This window comes from Mixophyes fleayi, chromosome 2 (genome assembly GCF_038048845.1).
Source record: "Mixophyes fleayi isolate aMixFle1 chromosome 2, aMixFle1.hap1, whole genome shotgun sequence".
In the NCBI taxonomy this organism is placed as follows: Eukaryota; Metazoa; Chordata; class Amphibia; order Anura; family Limnodynastidae; genus Mixophyes; species Mixophyes fleayi.
In genome coordinates this window covers 199,951,945-199,974,869 of record NC_134403.1, presented here as the reverse complement: position 1 = coordinate 199,974,869, position 22,925 = coordinate 199,951,945, and the positions used below count along the sequence as shown (strand labels likewise).

The 22,925-nt window shown below is 42.4% G+C and overlaps 1 protein-coding gene across 4 annotated transcripts in view; it reads right to left on the bottom strand.

The window, feature by feature from the left end:
• The window catches only part of BCAS3 (BCAS3 microtubule associated cell migration factor), a 1,120,339-nt gene that overhangs the window by 57,836 nt on the left and 1,039,578 nt on the right, over positions 1-22,925 (bottom strand). For 2 of the 4 annotated variants that reach the window (XM_075195325.1, XM_075195326.1), the window contains one exon: positions 21,337-21,504. In XM_075195325.1, coding sequence (XP_075051426.1) covers positions 21,337-21,504 — 168 coding nt within the window. Of the gene's footprint in view, positions 1-21,323; positions 21,505-22,925 lie in introns of all 4 variants that reach the window. The other 2 variants (XM_075195327.1, XM_075195328.1) reach the window with 1 other exon arrangement.

Here is a 22,925-nt window from a genome sequence, read left to right as displayed (position 1 = left end):
TGACGCGTGGACATAGCACATAGCACATTGCCGCCAATTACAGTAGAAATTTCCGCTCCTTTTTCCTCGCACCTCTATAGGGCACCAGGAAAAATGTGCGTAGATTTTTGTCAGAATCTCTGCCGTGAAGTGTCACCGGAACATCCCGGAGACATTTGCCGGCTAATTGAATCCCGCCCCCCCCCCCCTCCACAAGTGGCAAATGCTGTTCTTTACATGTGTCATTCGTCCAAGTACACATCAGGGTAGTTGAAAACAAATAGGAGGTTGGCTACACTAATATTATTATTATGTGCGTCATTTTAAAATATGTGTTTGTAACATGAATAACAAATTTCCCTTTTCTTCATTGCTGATATAGCAGAAACCTATTCTAATCTCTGTGGATTTTTTAAAAAAAATAATCCAGATATTTTTTTAGTGGTAGAATTAAGAACAAGAGAAACTTGTTCACTGACTTTAAGTTGAAACACATTTAGGACCAAAAACTAATGAACTTCATATTGATTTCCAAGTCATCTCTGTTTCAGGAACTAATGAAACTGCCGAGTAGAAATGTTTGGTCTTATTACATGTATTTATACATACAGCACCTGCATACCACAAACCCTGTAAAACAGTCTACATTATGGTGTTATAATTGCTTGAGAAAGGGTTACCTCAAGTTACACATTTTTTGTTTTTATAAATGTATTACACTGCAAGACTAGCCAGACACTCCTATGGGTACCATCTAAAGCTATGTAATTAAACACAGCATCTAACCTTTCCTTCCAAACTCACATCCATCACTTGCCATATCCTGCCGCTTTTAACTACCTAACACATGTAAACTATGCTCCTTTCTGTCACATGATGCCACCAAGGACTTACTGTAGTTCATGCACTCATTATCTTTCAGCTAGACCATGTAACTATCTATTGACTGTCCCCACTGCAGTCCATTATGCATACTGCTGCCAACTTATTCACCTTGCCAATCGCAGATTCCCACGAGAGAGTATATTGGAGACCTTGTGTATGTTTTAAGCAATAATACAATATATACAGTATGTATAAAGTGTTTGTGAGTCTTTAACATTATTATTGTCTAATTAAAAGGAAAATCTTTACGATATAGGACACTGTATCTGTACTCCAAAAGGATATATATATATATATATATATATATATATATATATATACTGTAACAAAAGGAGGCATTTAGCTGGCAATATGCAGAGAAAGCAGGGAAGTAGAGTAAAACATTTGTGCAGTAATGCACCTAGATTGAATGTAAAGACCTATGTATGAAAAGCAATAGTTTAAATTTGGTTTAACTTACATGACTTGAAATTCTTCCTCTCAGCAAACAGACAGGGTGTGTCTGTTTGAATTACAGAGCCAGTGATGGGCGTTTCCTTTTAAAGAGAAGGTGGTTGTGTCACCTGTCCATCAAGCTAAGGCTGGGGGAGAAGTATCAGGTATAAAAGCTTGTTTATATCATTTGTGCACTGAGATCAACGCTGGATAAGCTGGCTGGTCTTGAGAGAGCTGAGCTATGTCTAGCTAGCGTTTAGGGTCTCCAAGTATTGCTGTGAAATCTGTACGGTGTCAATACATTTACCATCCTGACAATAAAACTACATAAAAAGGAAGAAGTTGTTCGCGTGTGCTTCAGCAGTAGCGGGCTCTTGCCACAAGTGGTGTCAGGAGTGGGATGCTCCGGGAAGCAAGTTTCCGCTACCCAACCCGCGCAGACATCAACATGGCGGAAGTACTTAGAGCCCTCGTGAATGTGGCCGCTGCGCAGCAGCAGCAGCAAGAACAGATGCTACGAGTTGCCGAGGTACATGTGGAAAACACAAGGCTCTTAAGAGAAGAGTTAAGCCAGGTGAGACATGACAGAAATGAACCACTTGGTCCTGTTCTCCAGAAAATGTCGCCAGGTGATGACATAGAAGCATATCTGGTGTCCTTTGAGAGACTTGCTGGCGCCATATCTGACTGGTGAAGCTCAGCGAGCTTATATGGATCTAGATGAGGAACGGGCCTCTGACTATCTGTGCCTAAAGTCTGAGATATTGGCTCGCATTGGAGTTTCCGGGCCAGGCCGAGCCCAGCGCTATCACCAATGGCGCTATGTTAAAGAAAAAACGGTCAGAGCGCAAGTGGCTGAGCTTTCTAAAATTTTAAAGAAATGGCTGCAGCCTGAGGAGAATTCGCCTTCTAGGATTATTGAAGTTCTGGCGATAGATCACTGCATCCGGGGGCTGAACCGTGATTTGCAAAGGTGGGTTCTGCAATCAGACCCACAAACTTATGAAGAGCTTGCCACCGTGGTAGAAAGGTTTTGTGCGCTACAGCAAATGACTAAAGAACCTGCATTTGTGCCAAAGCCGCTGCCACGCCAAAAGCTAGGTTTGACAATCCTTGCTACGGACAGAGGGCCAGGTGCAAAGCCGTCTAATCTGAAGTGTTTTGAATGTGGTGAGCCAGGCCACTTTAAGGCAAAGTGTCCTAAACTACCTACATGTTATTATGTGTGGAATAACTGTTTAGATCTATTAACCCATTTTTGGGGGATTTTTTTATCCTAATGAAATAATAATATTAACTCTATCACTACCATCTATATTAACTCCGCCCGCAAAATATGGGACATCTCTAGAATATATGAGAGTATTCCAAATTTTATATGTGGGTATATATATAACAGCACCTAATCCATATGGGGCTAAAAATAACCCTTTGATAACCACAAGGGCAGCTACAATTATTATGAACCGCTATTGTAATTAGACACAAGATGTCAATTGTCAGGGGTCCTTATACAAATAAAGAAGGTAAATAGAGAATACATTAGTTCTCACGTATTTAACTCTAATACGAACCTAATACTTAATAAGGATAACCGTGTCTCCCTATGGGTCATTTTTAATTCTCTAAACACTACATTTCAATCTTTTTCACCTCTATATTTTAATATTCGCCAATCTATATGACATTTGGATATTTAACATAATACATTTTTTTTTAATAATAATTACTAATAAAGTTGATTTTATAGTGACAATTTCTCAAGACAGGAGTGCCTCACATACTACTTTATTCAGCTGATATCTATTATCAACTGTATCATTTTCATGTCACGCTTGGGAATACCCAAAGAAATTCTCACAGATCAGGGTACTCCATTCATGTCTAAACTGATGAAGGATATGTGCCAGTTGCTAGGGGTTACGGCGCTTCACACCTCTGTATACCATCCACAAACAGATGGCTTGGTGGAACGCTTTAACCGCACATTAAAGCACATGCTCAGGAAAGCAGTGGCTCAAGAGAAAAAAGATTGGGACACTCTTATTCCCTATTTGATGTTTGCCATCCATGAGGTACCTCAAGCTTCAACGGGGTTTAGTCCCTTTGAGCTATTGTTTGGGAGACAGCCCAGGGGTATCTTGGATATGTTAAAAGAAGGGTGGGAGTAGCAAGGTCCCAGGGAGCCAAATCTGGTCCAATTTGTGTCCCAAATGTATGAGAGGCTAGGAAAGATAGGGCCCATTGTGCAGCAACATGTAAAAGAGGCTCAGGAACGACAGAGGAAAAGTTATGATAAAAGTGCTGTTGTTCAATCTTTCAAGCCTGGGGACAAGGTCCTAGTCCTGGTTCCCACCCAGGAAAGCAAACTTTTCACCCATTGGCAGGGTCCATATGAAGTTCTAGAGGCTGTCGGTCCTGTCAATTACAGAGTCCGCCAGTTAGGTAGGAGAAGGGAGGAGCAAATATATCATGTGAACCTCCTTGAACCCTGGCATGATGAGGAAACCTCTCCTCAGGTAGTGAGTACTGCCATTGAAAAGTCTAAACTGCCCATAGAGCCAGCTTTGTCCATTTAGCAGAGACAACAGACTGAAGAAATGATTCGCCGGAACAGGGATGTCTTCTCTTCCATTCCTGGGCGCACTACCTTAATCAAACACGACATTGTCACTGCGCCAGGAGTCATTGTAAAGCAGAAGCCGTATCGTATTCCAGAAGCCAGACGGGTGGACGTGAGAAAGGAGGTTGAGAAGATGCTCCAGTTAGATGTGATTGAAGAGTCCACTAGTGAGTGGAATAGTCCCATTGTGCTTGTCCCGAAACCCAATGGGACAATTAGGTTCTGCAATGACTTTAGGCGCCTAAACAGTATGTCGCAGTTTGATGTCTCTCCACTGCCACGTGTGGATGAACTAGTGGAAAATCTTGCTGGTAGCAATTATTTGACAACCCTTGATCTAACAAAGGGTTATTGGCAAGTTCCCCTGACTTCCACGGAAAAGCCAAAGACTGCATTTTCCACCCCTGATGGTCTCTATTAATATAAAGTCCTACCCTTTGGATTGCATGGGGCACCTGCCACCTTCCAAAGGGCCATGAATAAATTGCTACGACCTCACACAGCTTATGCAGCCGCTTACCTGGACGATATAGTGATTTATACCCCAGACTGGGGATCACATTTAGCCAAAGTTGAGGCGGTCTTAACTTCATTAAGGTCAGCAGGGTTAACAGTTAATCCAGAGAAATGTGCCATAGCCATGAGAGAAGCCAAATATTTGGGGTACGTTGTTGGTCGAGGGCATGTCAAACCCCAGCTAGACAAAGTGGAGGCAGTCAAAAATTGGGCAAGACCAGAGAAAAAGTCACAGTTAAGAACCTTTTTAGGCTTAGTAGGTTACTACAGGCGGTTTGTAAGCAACTTCGCCACTAGAGCTGCTGCACTAACGGACATGTTAAAAAAAAGTTGTCCAGATAGATTAACCTGGTCTGACTCTGCAGAAACCGCCTGGTCTGATCTTCGGTTAGCTCTTTGTTCCTCCCCAGTTCTACAAGCACCGGATTTTACCCGGAGGTTCTTCCTCCAAACTGATGCTTCTGGTGTTGGCTTAGGTGCAGTCTTGTCACAGGAGAAGAATGGAGTAGAAAATCCTGTCCTGTACCTAAGCCGTAAGTTGCTTCCAAGGGAACAAAAATATGCCACTGGGGAGAAAGAATGTCTCGCCATAAAATGGCCTACAGAAGCTCTGCGCTATTATCTCCTAGGCAGAGAGTTCACCTTAATAACAGACCATGCACCATTGAGATGGATGCAGAACAACCGGGAGGTAAATGCCAGGGTAACCCGCTGGTTCTTGGCACTGCAACCTTTCAAGTTCTCAGTAGAACATAGACCCGGGATTCTACACAAAAATGCAGATGCGTTGTCACGAAAATATGCGCTCCTCGCGAAGTCCGCGTCCCCCTACTTGGAGAGGCTAGGGGGAGGGATATGTAACAAAAGGAGGCATTTAGCTGGCAATATGCAGAGAAAGCAGGGAAGTAGAGTAAAACATTTGTGCAGTAATGCACCTAGATTGAATGTAAAGACCTATGTATGAAAAGCAATAGTTTAAATTTGGTTTAACTTACATGACTTAAAATTCTTCCTCTCAGCAAACAGACAGGGTGTGTCTGTTTGAATTACAGAGCCAGTGATGGGCGTTTCCTTTTAAAGAGAAGGTGGGTGTGTCACCTGTCCATCAAGCTAAGGCTGGGGGAGGAGTATCAGGTATAAAAGATTGTTTATATCATTTGTGCACTGAGATCAACGCTGGGTAAGCTGGCTGGTCTTGAGAGAGCTGAGCTATGTCTAGCTAGCGTTTAGGGTCTCCAAGTATTGCTGTGAAATCTGTATGGTGTCAAAACATTTACCATCCTGACAATAAAACTACATAAAAAGGAAGAAGTTGTTCGCGTGTGCTTCAGCAGTAGCGGGCTCTTGCCACAATATACACATCTCTCTCTCTTTATATATATATATATATATATATATATATATATATATATATATATGCCACGACAAATAGATATTACAGCGCGTAACTCTGAATAGATATAAAAGTCCCAATAGAGTCTCTATAGATTATTGTTCTGCCTTTGTACAGGCGGCTGCCAATTCCCAAGGTCCAGATGGTGAGCTGGAAAAATCTAGAGTAAAACAGAAGGGATGGAGCGCCACATAGTATAATACTGTATTTCAACAGGTACCGATACAATGACTGTTCCGCAAGCCCAGAATGACACTATCCTCGTGAATATACTAGAGTGACAATACAAAGTAACAGAGTAAACGCAAGAATAGGTGGATAGGATGAGAATACACAGAGTGATCACCACTCACAAGTACCAACACCGTATATATGTGCAGTATGCGTACCAGATGTAAAAGCTTAATAGCTTATCTGTATAGTATAATATATGGTGTTATATATTGCAAAATGCCAACACCTTATGCATATAATATATGCGTACCAGAAATAAATTCTTTAAAGCTTATCTGTAACCTTGGCCGCAGGCTTCTTTCAGGATATCCATGCAGGTCTCAATATTAAAAAAAAGAGCCATCATAGTGTAGTATATTTACAGTACAGAATTTATTATAGTGAAAAACCTTTAGGTATCACACTCACATTTGTAAAACCATAAAAACACAGTGTACAGAAAGTATTCTGTCCGCAATTCAGATCAGCAACCAGCAAGAATGTATCACAGATGGAAAAAACTGCTATTCACAGATATACTTGCAGTCATATGTTGTGACATCACTGGTCCAATCAGTCCAAAGCTGGGTAAGGATGATGAGGGGGGAATGCCAGCAAACATATAAGCTACATCGGTGGCCATGTATTGAGTGTGGAACAGGCACTGGCACAATTTCTATATCAATGTCAGTAAAATAGTTAAGAAATATGAAATATATTCTTGTGTTTGAGGTCAGTATAAACACACATATACAAATTAACAGGTGAAATGGTTCTGCCCGACTGATGAACAGCTGGAGTGCACAAATCCAACGGTATCGAATAGTGGTAATTCTAAACAATTGTTTGACCGCAAATATTGCAATGTAAAGATCTATTTGCTCACCAAATTGTGTGACCAGTACCTGGATGAAAAGACTAAGCTAAAATATATCTGTGCTCCCCCTAAAAAACTGTGACCTTAAACTGAGATGAGAGGGTTGGATAAAATTAATTTGACAACATAAATTGCATTAATTTGTGGTTATAATCTTATTCAAAGAACTTAAAAACAAGGATATTTAATGAAAGTGTATGTAGTTTGCTTAGAAATTCACTCATTATTTTTTGGGGGTGCGGAAAATGATTCTTGTAAGGAAACAGATTTGTGTGATTTTGTTTCTGCCATTTCATTATACAGGGTGATTCAAAAGTCGCAGTACACCCATTTATTTCAAAAACTCTACAGGAATTGGGCCGATTGGCCGATTTCAAGATGGCGCCCATGTTTGGTACATACCGTAAAAGATAGGCCACGTCACCCATACCCTACTGGAGTATTCAGGTTTCACAATTTCCTGTAGAGTTTTTGAAATAAAAGGGTGTACTGCGACTTTTGAATCACCCTGTAGATAACTAATTGAGAAATACAAATGCATCTGAGTACTTCTAACGGCAAAAAACACAAACTGTACAACAGGAGTTCCTTTGTGAGGTGCTATGTCCATTCTCCCAGAAAGTTGCACTTGTTACTGCAGTTACTGCAGTATACATGGAGAAAAATACACCACTACAATGGAGCACGAGGAGCCACGTGCACATATATGACCTCACATGTCTACAGCCCATATTTTTCTAGATGCCTCTATGCTGCTAAACCCCATAGTTCACGGTATACCGTCACTCAGGAGAACTTAAATTGTACTGCTTTATTTTTGTGAACTTGTGAACGAAAATATTGGCACCCTTGCAGTTTTTTTTTTCAAATAACTCTCAATTTCCTCTAAACATAGTTGATATTAACAACAGTATTTGGTCTCCACAATTCTTTCTCCATTTGTTTGTATTACTGTATATTCTTTTAAATTATTAAAGCAAAAGAAAAGGTATTGACAAGATTATTCACATTCTAGACTACTTAATATCTGGTAGACTAGCGTTTGGTCAAAATAACTACAATTAACCACTTCCTGTAGCCATGGATGACCTTCCTGCATCTCTCTACTGAAAATTGGATCCACTCTTCTTGTGCAAACTGCTCTGTTTTTCCCAGATTTGAAGTGTGCCTTCTCCCAATAACTGTTTTGAAATCTCTCCATGAGACTTAGATCTGGACTCATTGCTGGTACCTTCAGAATAGTCCAGCATCTTGTCTTGAACCATTCCTGGGTGCTTTTGAAGAGTTGCTGGTGTCATTCTCCTGCTGAAAGACATATGACCTTTGACAGAAACCCAACTTTGTGACTTTGAGTTCAACATCGCAGTCCAATATGGCCTGGTAATCCCCAAATACCATGATGCCAACCTCGAAACATCACTGAACCTCCTCCATGTATGACTGTAGTGAAGGTGATCTCTTCTTTGAAAGCTTAATTTTGCTTTCAGTAAACATAAGGATGATGAGCTTTATCAAAAACCTACGATTTGGACTCATTAGTCCACAGGACATTCTCCAAGAAGGAATTTTGCTTGTTTAGGTGTGTTTTGGCAAGTCCCAGTTGGGCTTTCTTATGTCTCTCTCTCAGCAGTGGTGCCCTCCTGGGCCTCTTACGTTATATCCACCTTTCATTGAATTTGCGACGGTTGGTGCTCGTTGAAAGTGTCATACTTTGTGTCTGAAGGTCACCTTGAATCGGTTTGCCAGTTGATCAAGGTGCTTTCACCTCCATTCAAATAATCCACTTCAACCTTTGATCAAGTACAGCCACATCTAGGGAGGTTGGCTAAAGTGCCATGGGCCTCAAACTTTGTGATAGCATTACGTACATTGGAAATGGCAACATCAATATGAAGATTGATCTGTAGCCTTAATTGTCTATGCTTGGGTACATACTTCTGTCTGACATGCTCAGACAACTCCCTAGCTTTCTTTCTTTTCTCGATGCCCATTTCAGTACACATAATGACACAAAGCCGGAGAAGTCCCATTCTCTATTCATGCTTGTTTAATGAGTGATTTTTATATTGCAGGCATTGGCTACTCACCACAGGTGAGTTCATTCCCAAAGTGAAGGAGGATCACATATTTGACATCTAATATTTTTGGCTATGACTGTAGATTAGTCCTTTTTTATATCTTACACCAATTAAGAACCCTGTAAAATGACCAAAACTTGAATGGAAACTAGTTAGACCCAATAAAGGTCTTTAACAAAAGTAAAAAATACGTGAGACAAGACATCAATTAATGTGATATTTATGGCTGAATTATCATATGATGGATATGATGGACCATGATGGATACTTGGTATCCAGAAACCATCTCATACGTTATTTGGTGGCCTAGATAGAGCACAATGTTTTTGGTGACTAAATTTGGAAGTCTTGTTTTTGTTCGCAAGCTACGTATAATGTTTGAGAATATAGAAAAGAAATACAGCTTTAAATTTAACACGACACTTTTTTTGGCTGCTGTCTTTCTGCAATGTTTATATTCTTTCAGTGGTGTTTTATTGTTTTTCATTTATTGCTTTTTAAGTGATTGTAATTGATGCTGTACCGCTTTGTTTAAAATAAAAATTGTTCAAAATAAAATGAACGCACAGTGACCACATGTGAATCATCTATCACTTAAGATGTGTTAAACCAACAATCCCAAATGTTTCATGACATTTGTGCAAATGTGTGCCTGATTTATTTCTCAAAAATAGACAAAGTGATATTTAAAATTCAAAAGTCTCTTTACTAAGGTAATACATTATTGCTTAAATCTACAGATGTGGGGTAATGATGAAACACAATGATATGAACAATTGTTCAACAAATAGTTTTGAACAATCGGCTCACAAACATTTCTCAACAAGACCTTTGTGTACATTTTTAAATATAAATGTAAAAGACTCACAGGTCTTTTTTTTAATTAAATTAGACTACCTATCTATATATCTGCAATCGATGTCTAGATGTACTCTCAAGTAGACTGTATCTAACTTTACCTGAATGGAAAAAAAAAAAATCTTTGTTTGTGGCTTCAGGAAACCAAGGCTGCATAGGAATAAAAGGGTTCTCTGCCTGCCCTCACAACCACATCAGGCCAAAGTCAGCTAATTGAATCTATGTAGCGCAAAAAACTATACATGCTATACAATTGCAATCTATTGACAATGGGCGTCAAAAAATTTGTTTCAATGACTATCACATTTACCATAATAGAACTTATTTATTACTTAACATATTTACAAGATTCTGTAAAATTATAAATGACATATTCACAAATATGTTTATGCGTGGCCATTCTGTCAATATGCAAATAAACATAAATAAATGTCTCAATGACTTGCAGCTGACTTTTCCCACTGTCTACATTTTCATTTTAAGATGGTCACACAATATAAATCTTGTAGTTCAACATGATTGCCATATAACTTGCTCTTTTATGTACATGGATGGCCATTCTTTCTAGACTATTTAAATGGAGACCAATCAGTGTGGTCTTGAGATAACCACATACATAAACCTTGCTTAGAGGAGCTCAGCACACGTAGTTACTGAAGCACATGTACCGCCCCAGCTGCACTGTGGTTCAGAAGGAGGAGCAGCAGGATGAAAGAGGAGGAAGGACGGAGAAGATGAATGAAGAGGGAGATGAGGAGGAGGATGATAAAAGATGAGGGTAACTAGGCCTGGTTGAGCACCTTGCATGCCGTGGATGGTGGGACTTACGGACTGATAGATTGTAATGAGATGAAATGAGGTTAAAGCAGAGAGAAAAGGCAGTTGGAATCAGGTAGCCCAAGTAAGAGAGTAGCTGTGCGAATATGTAATCCACACATTCAGATTTGTATGTTGTGTGTTAGGATGATCTCTGTATTATATATTGGCCACTAGGATGCTCTCTGTATTATATGTCACCATGTACTGTATATCTATCACCATTACTGAACAAATTATAATACATAAAAGTATAATAACTGCTTTGTCCTATTTGCACTACATCCTTGTTATTTCTTCTTTAGGATACAATATTCAGTCTCCTTTCTATATTGACAAAATTTACCATTTAGTGGAGTTTCTGTTTTGTCGCATCTTTTTTACCTCAAATGTCCTTGCATCAGGATAGTAATTTTTTTTGTTGGGGGGGGACTAAGTGTTGGTTTGGTATACCCTATTTCCTGGCGTATAAGACTACTTTTTTGCCCTGAAAAACATGCCTCCAAGTGGGGGGGTCGTCTTATACACCGGGTCCAGTATTGCGCGGTATCCAGTGCGGCTGCGGCGGGTCATCAGCGTGGCTGCAGCGAGCATCAGCAGCGATACAGGGGTGCCAGCCTTTTCGGCGTGACCGGCCTGTTCTGCTGACAGGGAGGGCAGACAGGGAGCAGGGACCAATCCAATCAGGCTTTGTATACAGCCAACAGCCAACCACAGTACTGCACCATTGTACAGTACAATACAGCATAGAAAATGTCCAGCAGTCAAACCCCTATCAACCCTATCATGGCACAAAAAAGAAAGAAATATGATGCAAGTTTTAAACTTAAAGTTGTAAACTTTGCCATGGAACATAATAATTGTGCTGCTGCAAGACAATATGGAGTAACAGAAAAGATGGTTCGGGACTGGAAATCAAATGAAAAAGCATTAAAGCTTATGCCAAGGGGTAAGTGTGCACTTGCTCTCTCCCTCTATTTGTTATCTTCCTTCCTTCATTGACTAGTGAATTACGTTTAATAAACTTGCACTGTTTTATGTTTACTGTACATGTTTGATAACATACAGCCTTGTGACAGTTTTCCTGCATTTCATAGGCATTCGAATATAAATTAACATGTTGAAATCAAATTTGATGTTCTTTTACGTTTTATTTGGTGTGTGGAAGGTGTGCGGAAGAGGGGGTAGTCTTATACGGCGAGTATATAACAAACTCTATAATTTGAGTGGAAATGTTGGGGGTCGTCTTATACGCCCAGTCGTCTTATACGCCGGCAAATACGGTATATATATGTTAGGAACTCCCAAGTCAGTACAGTGAAACTCGGGAACTACTCAGAAGGCCAGGTGTTCGCTGGAGCCCCTAGTGGTGGGGACAGACTGGGCTGCAGGCCGACTGAGGGTCGAGTAGCGTATACTGACTTAAAGGAGTTTCCCAGAAGTGGAGTGATTGGTGGACTGTAGTATAAGAGAAATCCAAGGTCCAAAGGTCACAGGCACAGAAGCAATATCCAAGGGCAAGCAAAAGGGTCAAACTCACAGGCAGAGAAGCGAAATCCGAATTCCAGGCAAAAGGTCAGGGTCAGAAGAGAAGGGTCAAAGGTCCAATAACAAGCAGGGGTCAAACACGGGTGGTCAAATCTAAGGTAACAGGAACCTAAATGGATAGCACAAGCAGGCAGCAGGACTGAGGACAGAACGCTATAACCGGCAATGAGGCAGCAGACCTCATTGCCTTAAATACATAGTTGGCCCAATCAAAACTTACATGCACCCCTGCAGACTAACGAGAACATAGCACCAGACCAATCAGGGCTAATCCCTGATAGGTGCACCCAGATGCAGGCTAATGCCTGTAACTATTCCCCTAATTAGCCCACAGGCTGTGTCCACTTTTGCGCATGCGCCCGGCTTCCAACAGCGCCGGGACGCAGCGCTATGTAACAGGCGTCCGGCCGTTGCCTTGGCAACGGCCGGGTAGGAAGGGGAAGTGACGTCCCGGTCGTCATGGTGACGGCCGGGACACTGGAGCAGGTAGGAAGCGAGCCGCGGCGGCTGTGAGTACCGCCGCGGCTCGTGACAGTACCCCCCCCTTGAGGAGGGGTTAAGGAACCCTGACATCCAGGTTTAGTGGGAAACTTCCTAAAAAATTCCTTAATGAGTCTTCCAGCGTGCAGACGTCTCTGCGGTATCCAAGATCTCTCCTCAGGGCCGTAACCCTTCCAATGAACGAGGAATTGGACTTGACCCTGAACCCTCCTAGAATCAAGGATTCCTTCAATAACATATTCGTGGTCCCCGTTCACCATCAGAGGCCTGGGCCTGTTAGAGAGGGACCGATTAAACTTGCTGGGAGCAGCGACTTTCTTCAGAAGTGAACAATGAAAGGTCGCAGGTATTTTCAAGGAAGTGGGTAGTTTCAATCTAAATGCCACTGGATTAATTTTCCTCTCAATTGGAAACGGTCCGATGTATCGGGGCCCCAGCTTCCTACAGGGTTGCCACAACTTGATGTTCCGTGTGGATAACCAAACATGATCCCCCACTTTCAATGAACAGGGTCTACGGTGACGGTCAGCAAAGATCTTGGATTTTCGGGAAGCTTGACCTAGTGCAGCGTGCACCTTTTTCCAAATGGACCTTAGCCTGGCCGTAAAAGCAGACGTTCCGGAATCTCCACAGGGAACAGTAGTAGAAAAAGAATTGGATTTTGGGTGAAACCCGAAGTTGCAGAAAAACGGGGATGTGTGAATAGTAGAATGGCAAGAATTATTGTACGCAAATTCTGCCCAGGGCAGGAGAGAGGACCAATTGTCGTGAAATTTAGACACATAAATGCGCAAAAACTAGAGCTTGGTTCGTCCTCTCTGTCTGTCCATTCGACTGAGGATGATATGCTGAAGACAGACTGATAGAGATCCCGATGGACTTACAAAAGGCTTTCCAAAACCGGGCAATAAACTGGGATCCTCGATCTGATACTATATCTTCAGGAGTCCCATGAAGACGAAAAATATGCGTCAAAAACAAGGTGGCCAGGGTCCTGGCATCCGGTAGCTTGGGCAAAGATATAAAATGTGCCATCTTACTGAACCGATCGACCACTACCAGGATGGTGTTATGTCCTGCGGATACTGGTAGGTCAACAATGAAATCCATCGACAGATGGGTCCAAGGTCTGCTCGGTGCCGGCAAAGGTAACAATAGCCCAGAAGGACGGTTCCTATCGGTCTTGTTTTTAGCACACTCAGGACAAGCCCGAACATAATTCTCCACATCGTTTGACAAGGTGGGCCACCACAACCAACGAGAAAGAACCTCAATAGTCCTACGGATTCCCGGATGGCCAGCAGAGCAGTTGTTGTGGCCTTCAATGAGAACAGATTTCCTTAAATGGACGGGGACAAATAATTTGTTGACCGGTGTCTGAACTGGAGCGATTCTCTGGAAGCGCCGGATGGTTGCTCCTAGGTCCTGGGTGAGACCAAGATGAACAGCAGTTGTAGGAACAATAGACAATGGTTCCGGAGACTGAGGATGATGGGCCAAAAAACTTCGGGACAAGGAATCGGCCTTAGTATTTTTTGAACCTGGACGGTATGTAATAATGAATTTGAATCTGGTGAAAAATAGGGCCCAGCGGGCCTGCCTATGATTCAGAGTTTTAGCGGTCTGAATGTATTGGAGGTTTTTATGGTCCGTGAAGATGGTGATGGTATGGGTAGCTCCCTCTAACCAATGCCGCCATTCCTCCAGTGCCAACTTAATGGCCAACAATTCACGATTGCCGACATCATAATTACATTCGGCCGCTAGAAATTTTTTAGAAAAGAATGCACAAGGATGTAATTTTTTGCTCCTTGGGTCTTTTTGAGAAAGGATAGCGCCAGCACCGATGTCAGAAGCGTCCACCTCTACAATGAATGGAAGTTCCGGATCAGGATGTCTCAGCACTGGAGCAGAAATGAACGCGGCTTTGAGTGCCGAGAAACTCGCCAATGCCTCCGAAGGCCACTTCGCTGGGTTAGCTTCCTTCCGAGTGAGAGCAGTGATAGGAGCTGCTAATGAGGAAAAAGAGTCAATGAACCTACGGTAATAATTCGCGAATCCGAGGAACCTCTGAATCGCCTTCAGATTAGTCGGGAGGACCCAATCCTGGATTGCTTGAACTTTGGTAGGGTCCATGGCGAATCCTGTTGAGGAGATGATATATCCCAGGAATGACACGGTGCCCACCTCAAATTCACATTTTTCCCTTTTTGCATAAAGGTGATGTTCCCGCAATTTCAGCAGAACTTGTCGAACATGCTGACGGTGCTGAAGTAAAGACTCTGAGTAGATTAAAATATCATCCAGATACACAACTACCGTTTTACCCAGGAACTCTCGTAAAACGTCGTTGATCAGGTCCTGGAACACCGCCGGGGCGTTGCATAACCCGAATGGCATCACGAGATATTCATAATGTCCCGACTGGGTATTGAAGGCAGTCTTCCATTCATCCACTTTCCTGATTCGAATAAGATTGTACGCCCCTCTGAGGTCAATCTTCGAGAATATAGTGGCAGATTTTAATTGATCAAACAAGACCGAGATCAATGGTAACGGATACATATTCTTAATAGTGATGTTATTCAGTCCACGGAAATCGATGCACGGTCTAAGACTGCCGTCTTTTTTTGACACGAAGAAACAACCTGCGCCTACGGGAGATTTAGAAGGACGTATGAATCCTTTTTTCAGGTTTTCCTCCACATATAGCTCCATGGCCTGAGTCTCTGGAATGGACAAGGAGTATAACCGCCCTTTGGGCAACTTGGAACCCGGGACTAAATCAATGGCGCAGTCATACTCTCGATGAGGTGGAATGGACTCAGCTTTTCTTTTGCAGAACACATCAGAGAAGTCCTGGTAGGGTACCGGCAACAAGTCTGGACTAGGCTGTAAGATTCTAAGCGGCAGGTTCAAGCAAGACGTGGAACACTCGGGACTCCAACGAGTAATCTCTCCACTTTCCCAGTTGATAAGGGGATTGTGACTGCGAAGCCAGGGATACCCCAATATCAAAGGAGCAGAGGGACAACTAATGAGATAGAAGGAGAGCTCCTCTGTATGGAGAACTCCTACAGTCAACCGAACCATTGGAGTCCTAGCGAGAATCCGTCCCCCAGGCAAGGGGTTACCATCCAAACCACACGTGGTGATGCTTGATCCTAGCCTGATATGCGGAATATCAAGCGTCTGAGCCAAATGTATATCCAGGAAATTACCAGCCGCACCACTGTCAAGAAAAGCTTTCAGGTCCATGGATCTCCCACGGAAAGTTAAACGTCCAGGGACTAATAAAGAATTTTCTGAAGAGGTAAGCTGAAAACCCAAGCGCACCTCTTCACCTGCACTTAGGCTTTGGAGTTTCCCGGTTTATTGGGACATGAGCGAACTAAGTGGCCTGTCTGACCACAATACATACACAGGCCTAGTGAGCGTCTTCTGGAGCGCTCCTCCGGAGGCAAGCGGTAAGCGCCCAATTGCATGGGTTCAGAGGAATCGGGCAGAGTATTGTTGTTGGAGCTAGTGAAAACGTCCATTGGAACAGAGGACTCCCGTTCAGCCTTCCTCTCTCTGATCCGACGATCAATTTTTATGACAAGTTGCATCAAGTTCTCCAGCGTGTCGGATATCGGATACTGGACTAAGGAGTCCTTAATTTGCTCGGTAATTCCTAAGCGGAATTGACTTCGCAATGCGGGGTCGTTCCAAGCGCTATCCGTGGACCATCGCCGAAACTCCGCACAATACTCTTCTGCTGAGCGACGTCCCTGCCTTAGCGTACGGAGATGAGCCTCAGCTGAGGCTACCCTGTCCGGGTCATCGTATAATAACCCCAACGCTTGAAAAAAGGCATCCACAGACTGTAAGGCTGGACTTGTGGAAGGCAAGGAGAAGGCCCAAGACTGAGGGTCGCCCTGGAGTAATGAGATGATGATCCCTACCCTCTGTTGTTCGGAACCAGAAGAACGTGGTTTCAGACGAAAGTACAACTTGCAGCTCTCTTTGAAATTACGGAAAGCTGGCCTGCTTCCAGAGAATCGGTCAGGCAAATTCATCTTAGGCTCCGGTGTGTCACCAGCGGGAACTTGCTGGGGCTGCCGGCCTCTGGAAGCCTCTTCTTGGACTGCCAGGCGCTGGGATAAAGCCTGCACCACTTGAGAAACCGCCTGTATCTGGTTAGCCAGAATCTGGGCTGGGGACAGATTCGACTCCTCTCCGTCCATGGCCGTATGATACCAATCTTCCTGGCCGGTTATAATGTTAGGAACTCCCAAGTCAGTACAGTGAAACTCGGGAACTACTCAGAAGGCCAGGTGTTCGCTGGAGCCCCTAGTGGTGGGGACAGACTGGGCTGCAGGCCGACTGAGGGTCGAGTAGCGTATACTGACTTAAAGGAGTTTCCCAGAAGTGGAGTGATTGGTGGACTGTAGTATAAGAGAAATCCAAGGTCCAAAGGTCACAGGCACAGAAGCAATATCCAAGGGCAAGCAAAAGGGTCAAACTCACAGGCAGAGAAGCGAAATCCGTATTCCAGGCAAAAGGTCAGGGTCAGAAGAGAAGGGTCAAAGGTCCAATAACAAGCAGGGGTCAAACACGGGTGGTTAAATCTAAGGTAACAGGAACCTAAATGGATAGCACAAGCAGGCAGCAGGACTGAGGACAGAACGCTATAACCGGCAATGAGGCAGCAGACCTCATTGCCTTAAATACATAGTTGGCCCAATCAAAACTTACATGCACCCCTGCAGACTAACGAGAACATAGCACCAGACCAATCAGGGCTAATCCCTGATAGGTGCACCCAGATGCAGGCTAATGCCTGTAACTATTCCCCTAATTAGCCCACAGGCTGTGTCCACTTTTGCGCATGCGCCCGGCTTCCAACAGCGCCGGGACGCAGCGCTATGTAACAGGCGTCCGGCCGTTGCCTTGGCAACGGCCGGGTAGGAAGGGGAAGTGACGTCCCGGTCGTCATGGTGACGGCCGGGACACTGGAGCAGGTAGGAAGCGAGCCGCGGCGGCTGTGAGTACCGCCGCGGCTCGTGACAATATATATATATATATAATATATATATATATAAAAATAATTTCCCCATATCTACTTAATTCAATGTCTGGGAAGTTGGAATGGAAATGGAGGGGAAGGTGACTAGAGGAAGATCTAGCCACTATAAATCTCCAGGCGTGTCTCTTCCACACTGACCACACACCTACTGCTCGTGCCGATGTTCCTGCGTAGCACATGGGCTATTGTACCAACAAGGAAGGAGGAAGCGCCGAGCAAGGTGCTGGCTCCGGGTGCCATAGCGCCATGCCATACCTATGCCTGCAGGACTTACTAGCAGCCCCACCCAAAGCTTTATTTTCTTACTTAGTACTTAGTACCACAGAGCAGCTAAGACACTATATAGTGAGTGTTCTATTACTGTCCAAAGGTACTATAACTTTTTTATATGCCAGGCAGATCGGGGGAATAGTGCCGGGGGGAATGCACGGCTAACCTGGCCTATGAGCACACTGGAGATAAAGGTCAATCATGGGCAACATGATAGTTGATCAGTGTTAGGAAACTGCAATCCGGTTACTAAAAAGACTATGTGACCGCACAAGGCTGGCACTGTGATTTGAAATGGGAAGAACATTATTGTTCAGAAGAGCCAAGTGTGAGCCACCTGCAGCCCCTGTCCATTGGGTTAAGAGATTAAATATCATGATCATTTTATGGCCACTGACACATGGATATATACATTCAACCATATTACCTCTCTTGTTTATTTGGCACTTTGTGTTTCATTGCTGTAATAAAATACTTGTTTGAGCCACCTCTCTACTTCTAATTTAGCCACATACATATTGGATGTTTTGAAAAATGCTCTGATGAGTAACAACATGAAAAAGAAAAATGATGACCATGCCCCTTTAAAAACTACTAGTTTGCATACACATTTTATTTGAATACAGCACTTTCTTTGCTGTAAGGAGGCTAAAATCTCAGTTACTGTACTGCATTTGTGTTATTGTTTTTATGGAATGTATCCAAGCAGCATCCAGTCCTAGACTTTACCCACATTGAACATAATTGATGGAAGCACGGAGACACATTTATGGCTGGAGAGGTGTACTACACAGCATGTTATTGCAACACCCGTCCAACAAAACATCATAAAATGCTAATCAAAAATAAGAAATACAAATGAACAACAAAGACAATTAAAGATTTTGTCACCACTGAAAAAAAAACCTAATAAATAATATAATGGTTTCTGGCAAATCATTAAACACAAACTAACAAAATAACTTAGGCAGAAACATCTAGCCTTCCTAAATCATGTCAAGAGTATCCCTGCCAGCACATCCTTTATGCCAAACCTATTCTCTTTGTGCCTTTCACACATGCTTACATGACACAATATAAATCTGGCAACTACATAGCTTTGGAACCATGCCAGGGTATGCTAAATGTAATAACGACAGACGGAGAGACTGAAATACTTACAGACAGTAAAACATACAGATAGATAATACTATTGTGAATTGATCTTAAACCATCACCTGTCACTAGCTCCAACAATGTTATTTGTGTTGTTGCTGCTGTAAGACATAGTGCTTTGTGTACTACATAAAATAAATGTAGTTCCCATGGAACCCCATTTACATACCTCCCAACTGTCCCGGTTTTGGCGGGACATTCCGATTGGTGCACTGCAAAAAGGAGTGGGACTTAATCAAAACTGGGTGGAGTTGTACCCAAATTTGTGCATTTGCGGGCAGAGTTTGGGCAGGGTTGGGGTGGGGCTTATTTTGTCTCGATTTCATGATTCAAGATACTTGGAGGTATGGATAGACCCTGGAGAAAGTATTTTGTTCAGCATGCTATGCTCTCTCTTGGGCAGTGTTCCTCCAGCTCACACAGCAGGAGAGATGGGAGTGTTTGGGAAAGCCAGCTTGGAAGAAAGCACAGTGCAGATAGAAATAAGGACTTGGAAGATGAGTTGGGCGATCAGAGGTGCCGGATCAGCATTCTCTACACATCACATCGCTCATGCTGTGTGGACTGGTGGGAAATATAGCACATAAACTGCACTTTGAATTAAATGTTCTCTCCCAAGTGAACATGTAGCCCAGTTTGTTATTAACTACATAATGTACAAGGTACTATGTAGTAAAGAAAATCAAATGAAAATCATGGTATTGTAGCACAAAAATCTGTCCTGACAGGCTGGTTAGGAATCACATAGTAGAGTGTAAAGTCAGGCTGTCAAACAAGGAAATGCTGAATGATAATAGTAAAGGCTAGTAACTGAATTGTTGAATGCAAATAATCATAACTTATTCATTATTTGAAAGCCTACAGAGATAAAACCATTTTGGCAGAACTGCAAATCAAAGAGTGGTATCAGAGGGTCTTTAGTGTCATGTAAAATGGTGTTGTCTGACATAACTGAGAGCAAGTGTCTCTACAACAATTGTGAAGCACAACGTATATAAGTGCCTGGAACATCTCTTAACCTCCTGTGAGGAGGTCATCTTATTAGATCTATTGAAATAAATGAGATTATTTATCTATATAATTGAACATTACAGAGATGGATTACATTGGGATTAAAGAGCCACGAGGAGTCCAGGAGATGCAAAATGCGGTCTGCAGAGTAAATAATATAAATGTGTCTGAGTACCTCACTACTAAGGTGCCGGCATACATTGTTTCCTAACCGTTAAAGACAAATGATCATAAAAAAATAACATTTCAACAAAAAACAGATAAAATGATAATTTTTCATTTGTTAAAAGCTAAATAATCCTTGTGTATAAGCAAGATTTATTTTCAATATTTCTTTCTATAAATGATCAGTAACTTATAGGGACATTAATTAAAATATATTTCCTCTTTTTGAAAAGCCTTTTCCCAATACCTGCATACTTGGGATCTATTTCCAACATCTCCAAGAGGGGATGGGAACAAAGTACATGGGCCAGGCCTGCCTAGGTATTACAGCACAGGCATTTGCCAAGAAGCTAAACATTGGGGCTCAAATTCTCCCATAGTGACTCAACCAGAGCATGGGGGCCTAAGAGAAAATTTCACCTGATAAACAAAGTATAGAGCAGTGGAGTGCCCGTTCCACATAACATCACTTTATTTCAGCAATATAAAGATATTTAAAAGTCTCAGCATTGGGTACCTGGGACTTTTAAAAATTAATACATAAAGTAGCAGCCTGATGCTGTCGGACATAATACTCCTCTAATTCCTGCTCTGCTATTGGGTCCTCCCTTGTGGGAGCCCAATTTCACAAATATTCCTCTTTGCACAGAAGAAGGGGGACCCAAGAGAATATATCACCAGTATGCAGGTACGACAAGGGGGTCATATTGTACAAGAAGGAAAGTAGTTCCAAAGGAAGGGACCCTATTATGCAGGTGTGAGCCGGGGGCTGCATTGTACCTATAACCTTGATTTTATATTGTCTGCAAACATACAATGACTCTATCCCAGAGCTTTTACCTGATAACTGTGTGGAGCTTTGACATACAATGGAACACAACAGAACATGTGAAGATTGATTTGAAAGAGAATTGTTGGACCTCATATCACACCTCTTTTTTGTACCTGTTCCTGATACCACCACATCTCGGTTTGGGGACTCAGACATGGCATCTGCCAACCGCTCACGAAGACCTTCATCAGTACTTTCAATAGAAGAGATATGGCGTAACCCAAAGCTTTCTGGCCAGCTCCCACACACTTCCAGTAGAGTCACACTCCGATCATAGGCACCTGTAACAAATAAAACAAAGTTATATACTTCCTGTATTTCACATTGTTATTATTGCAATATATTTTTAGAATTATTGAATAAAATCTGGTTAAAAACACCATCCATCTTTATTCAAAATAAGCATCCACTGCATAGAAAATAGGGAGGTCCTCCCCGGGTTCTCCCTCTGTTACCTGAAGCTGGGTGTTGTATTGCACAGGAGCCTGCCCTTGTTTCCTGCAAGGTAATGCAAGTACTACATTCCATCCGTAGATCTTCACTAGACCTCTATGGAGCTCTAATGAAGAGCTATGGTTGGACTCCATCAAATCTGTGTGGAACGGTACAATCTTCAGGTAACAAGTGGAGTTCCTGGGGGACCTGCTAAATGGAAGACCATGTTATAGTAAGGAAGGGCTGTCGAAAAGGGGACAACCAATTTAGGTCATTATTAATTCTGTATGTGGAATTTAACGTGACAAAGCACTTTGTATATACTTTGTATGTTATTTTGGATTGAATGTTTGGAATGGAGAAATGATAATTAATTAAAGAGTACTACTGTCCTATCATTACAAAATCACAATGCCAACATCTAACTGAATGGATATAATCCAGTAAGAAAATAGTTATATATATATTTACACTTCACATAATAATTCTATATAACACTATATAACTAAAAGCATAGTTTTCTCAGCCAGCTTGCCTAGTATCTGGGTGTCATAAGGCAGATGACACAGAATCAGAGCCACGATCACTCTGGAAACTGAGACATAGGGGTAAATTTATCAAGCTGCAGGTTTGAAAATAGGTGGAGATGTTGCCTATAGAAGCCAATCAGATTGTCAGATTGTAGCTGTCAGTTTGTAGAATGTGCTATAGGCAACATCTCCATTTACCAAACCCACAGCTTGATAAATTTAAACCAAATGAACCTATTTATGCAGGAGTGTATTTTTGGCCCATAAAGTAGCATCTACGCTGTGATAAGAGATGCATTTTCAGACCCATTTATGATCCAATTATCCCAGGACAGCCCCTCCTACAAGAGGCAAAGACAATACCATTGAGAAAATTAAAGCTTTCGCATTCTGTCCCCCAGCTGAACTAACAGCGCATGTGAGAATAATACCACTTTCATACTGCCGCCCCGGCAATATCCCGGGTTGTTAACCCGGGATATTGCCGGGGCACAGGGCAGTATAGATAAGAAGATTCCTGGGTGGGGCGGGTTCATACTGCACCTGCCCGACCCGGGTTTTAGAAAAAAAAAAGTGAAAAAAAAGATTTTAATTACTAAAAAATACAAAATAAATGTTTACTTAACTTATTTTCAGCCATCGGTGTCTCCGGTGCGTTGCCGGCTGTCAGGGGGACCTCTGGGTACTAAAATGACGTAATTTCTAGTCCATTAGAAATGACGTCATTTTAGTACCCA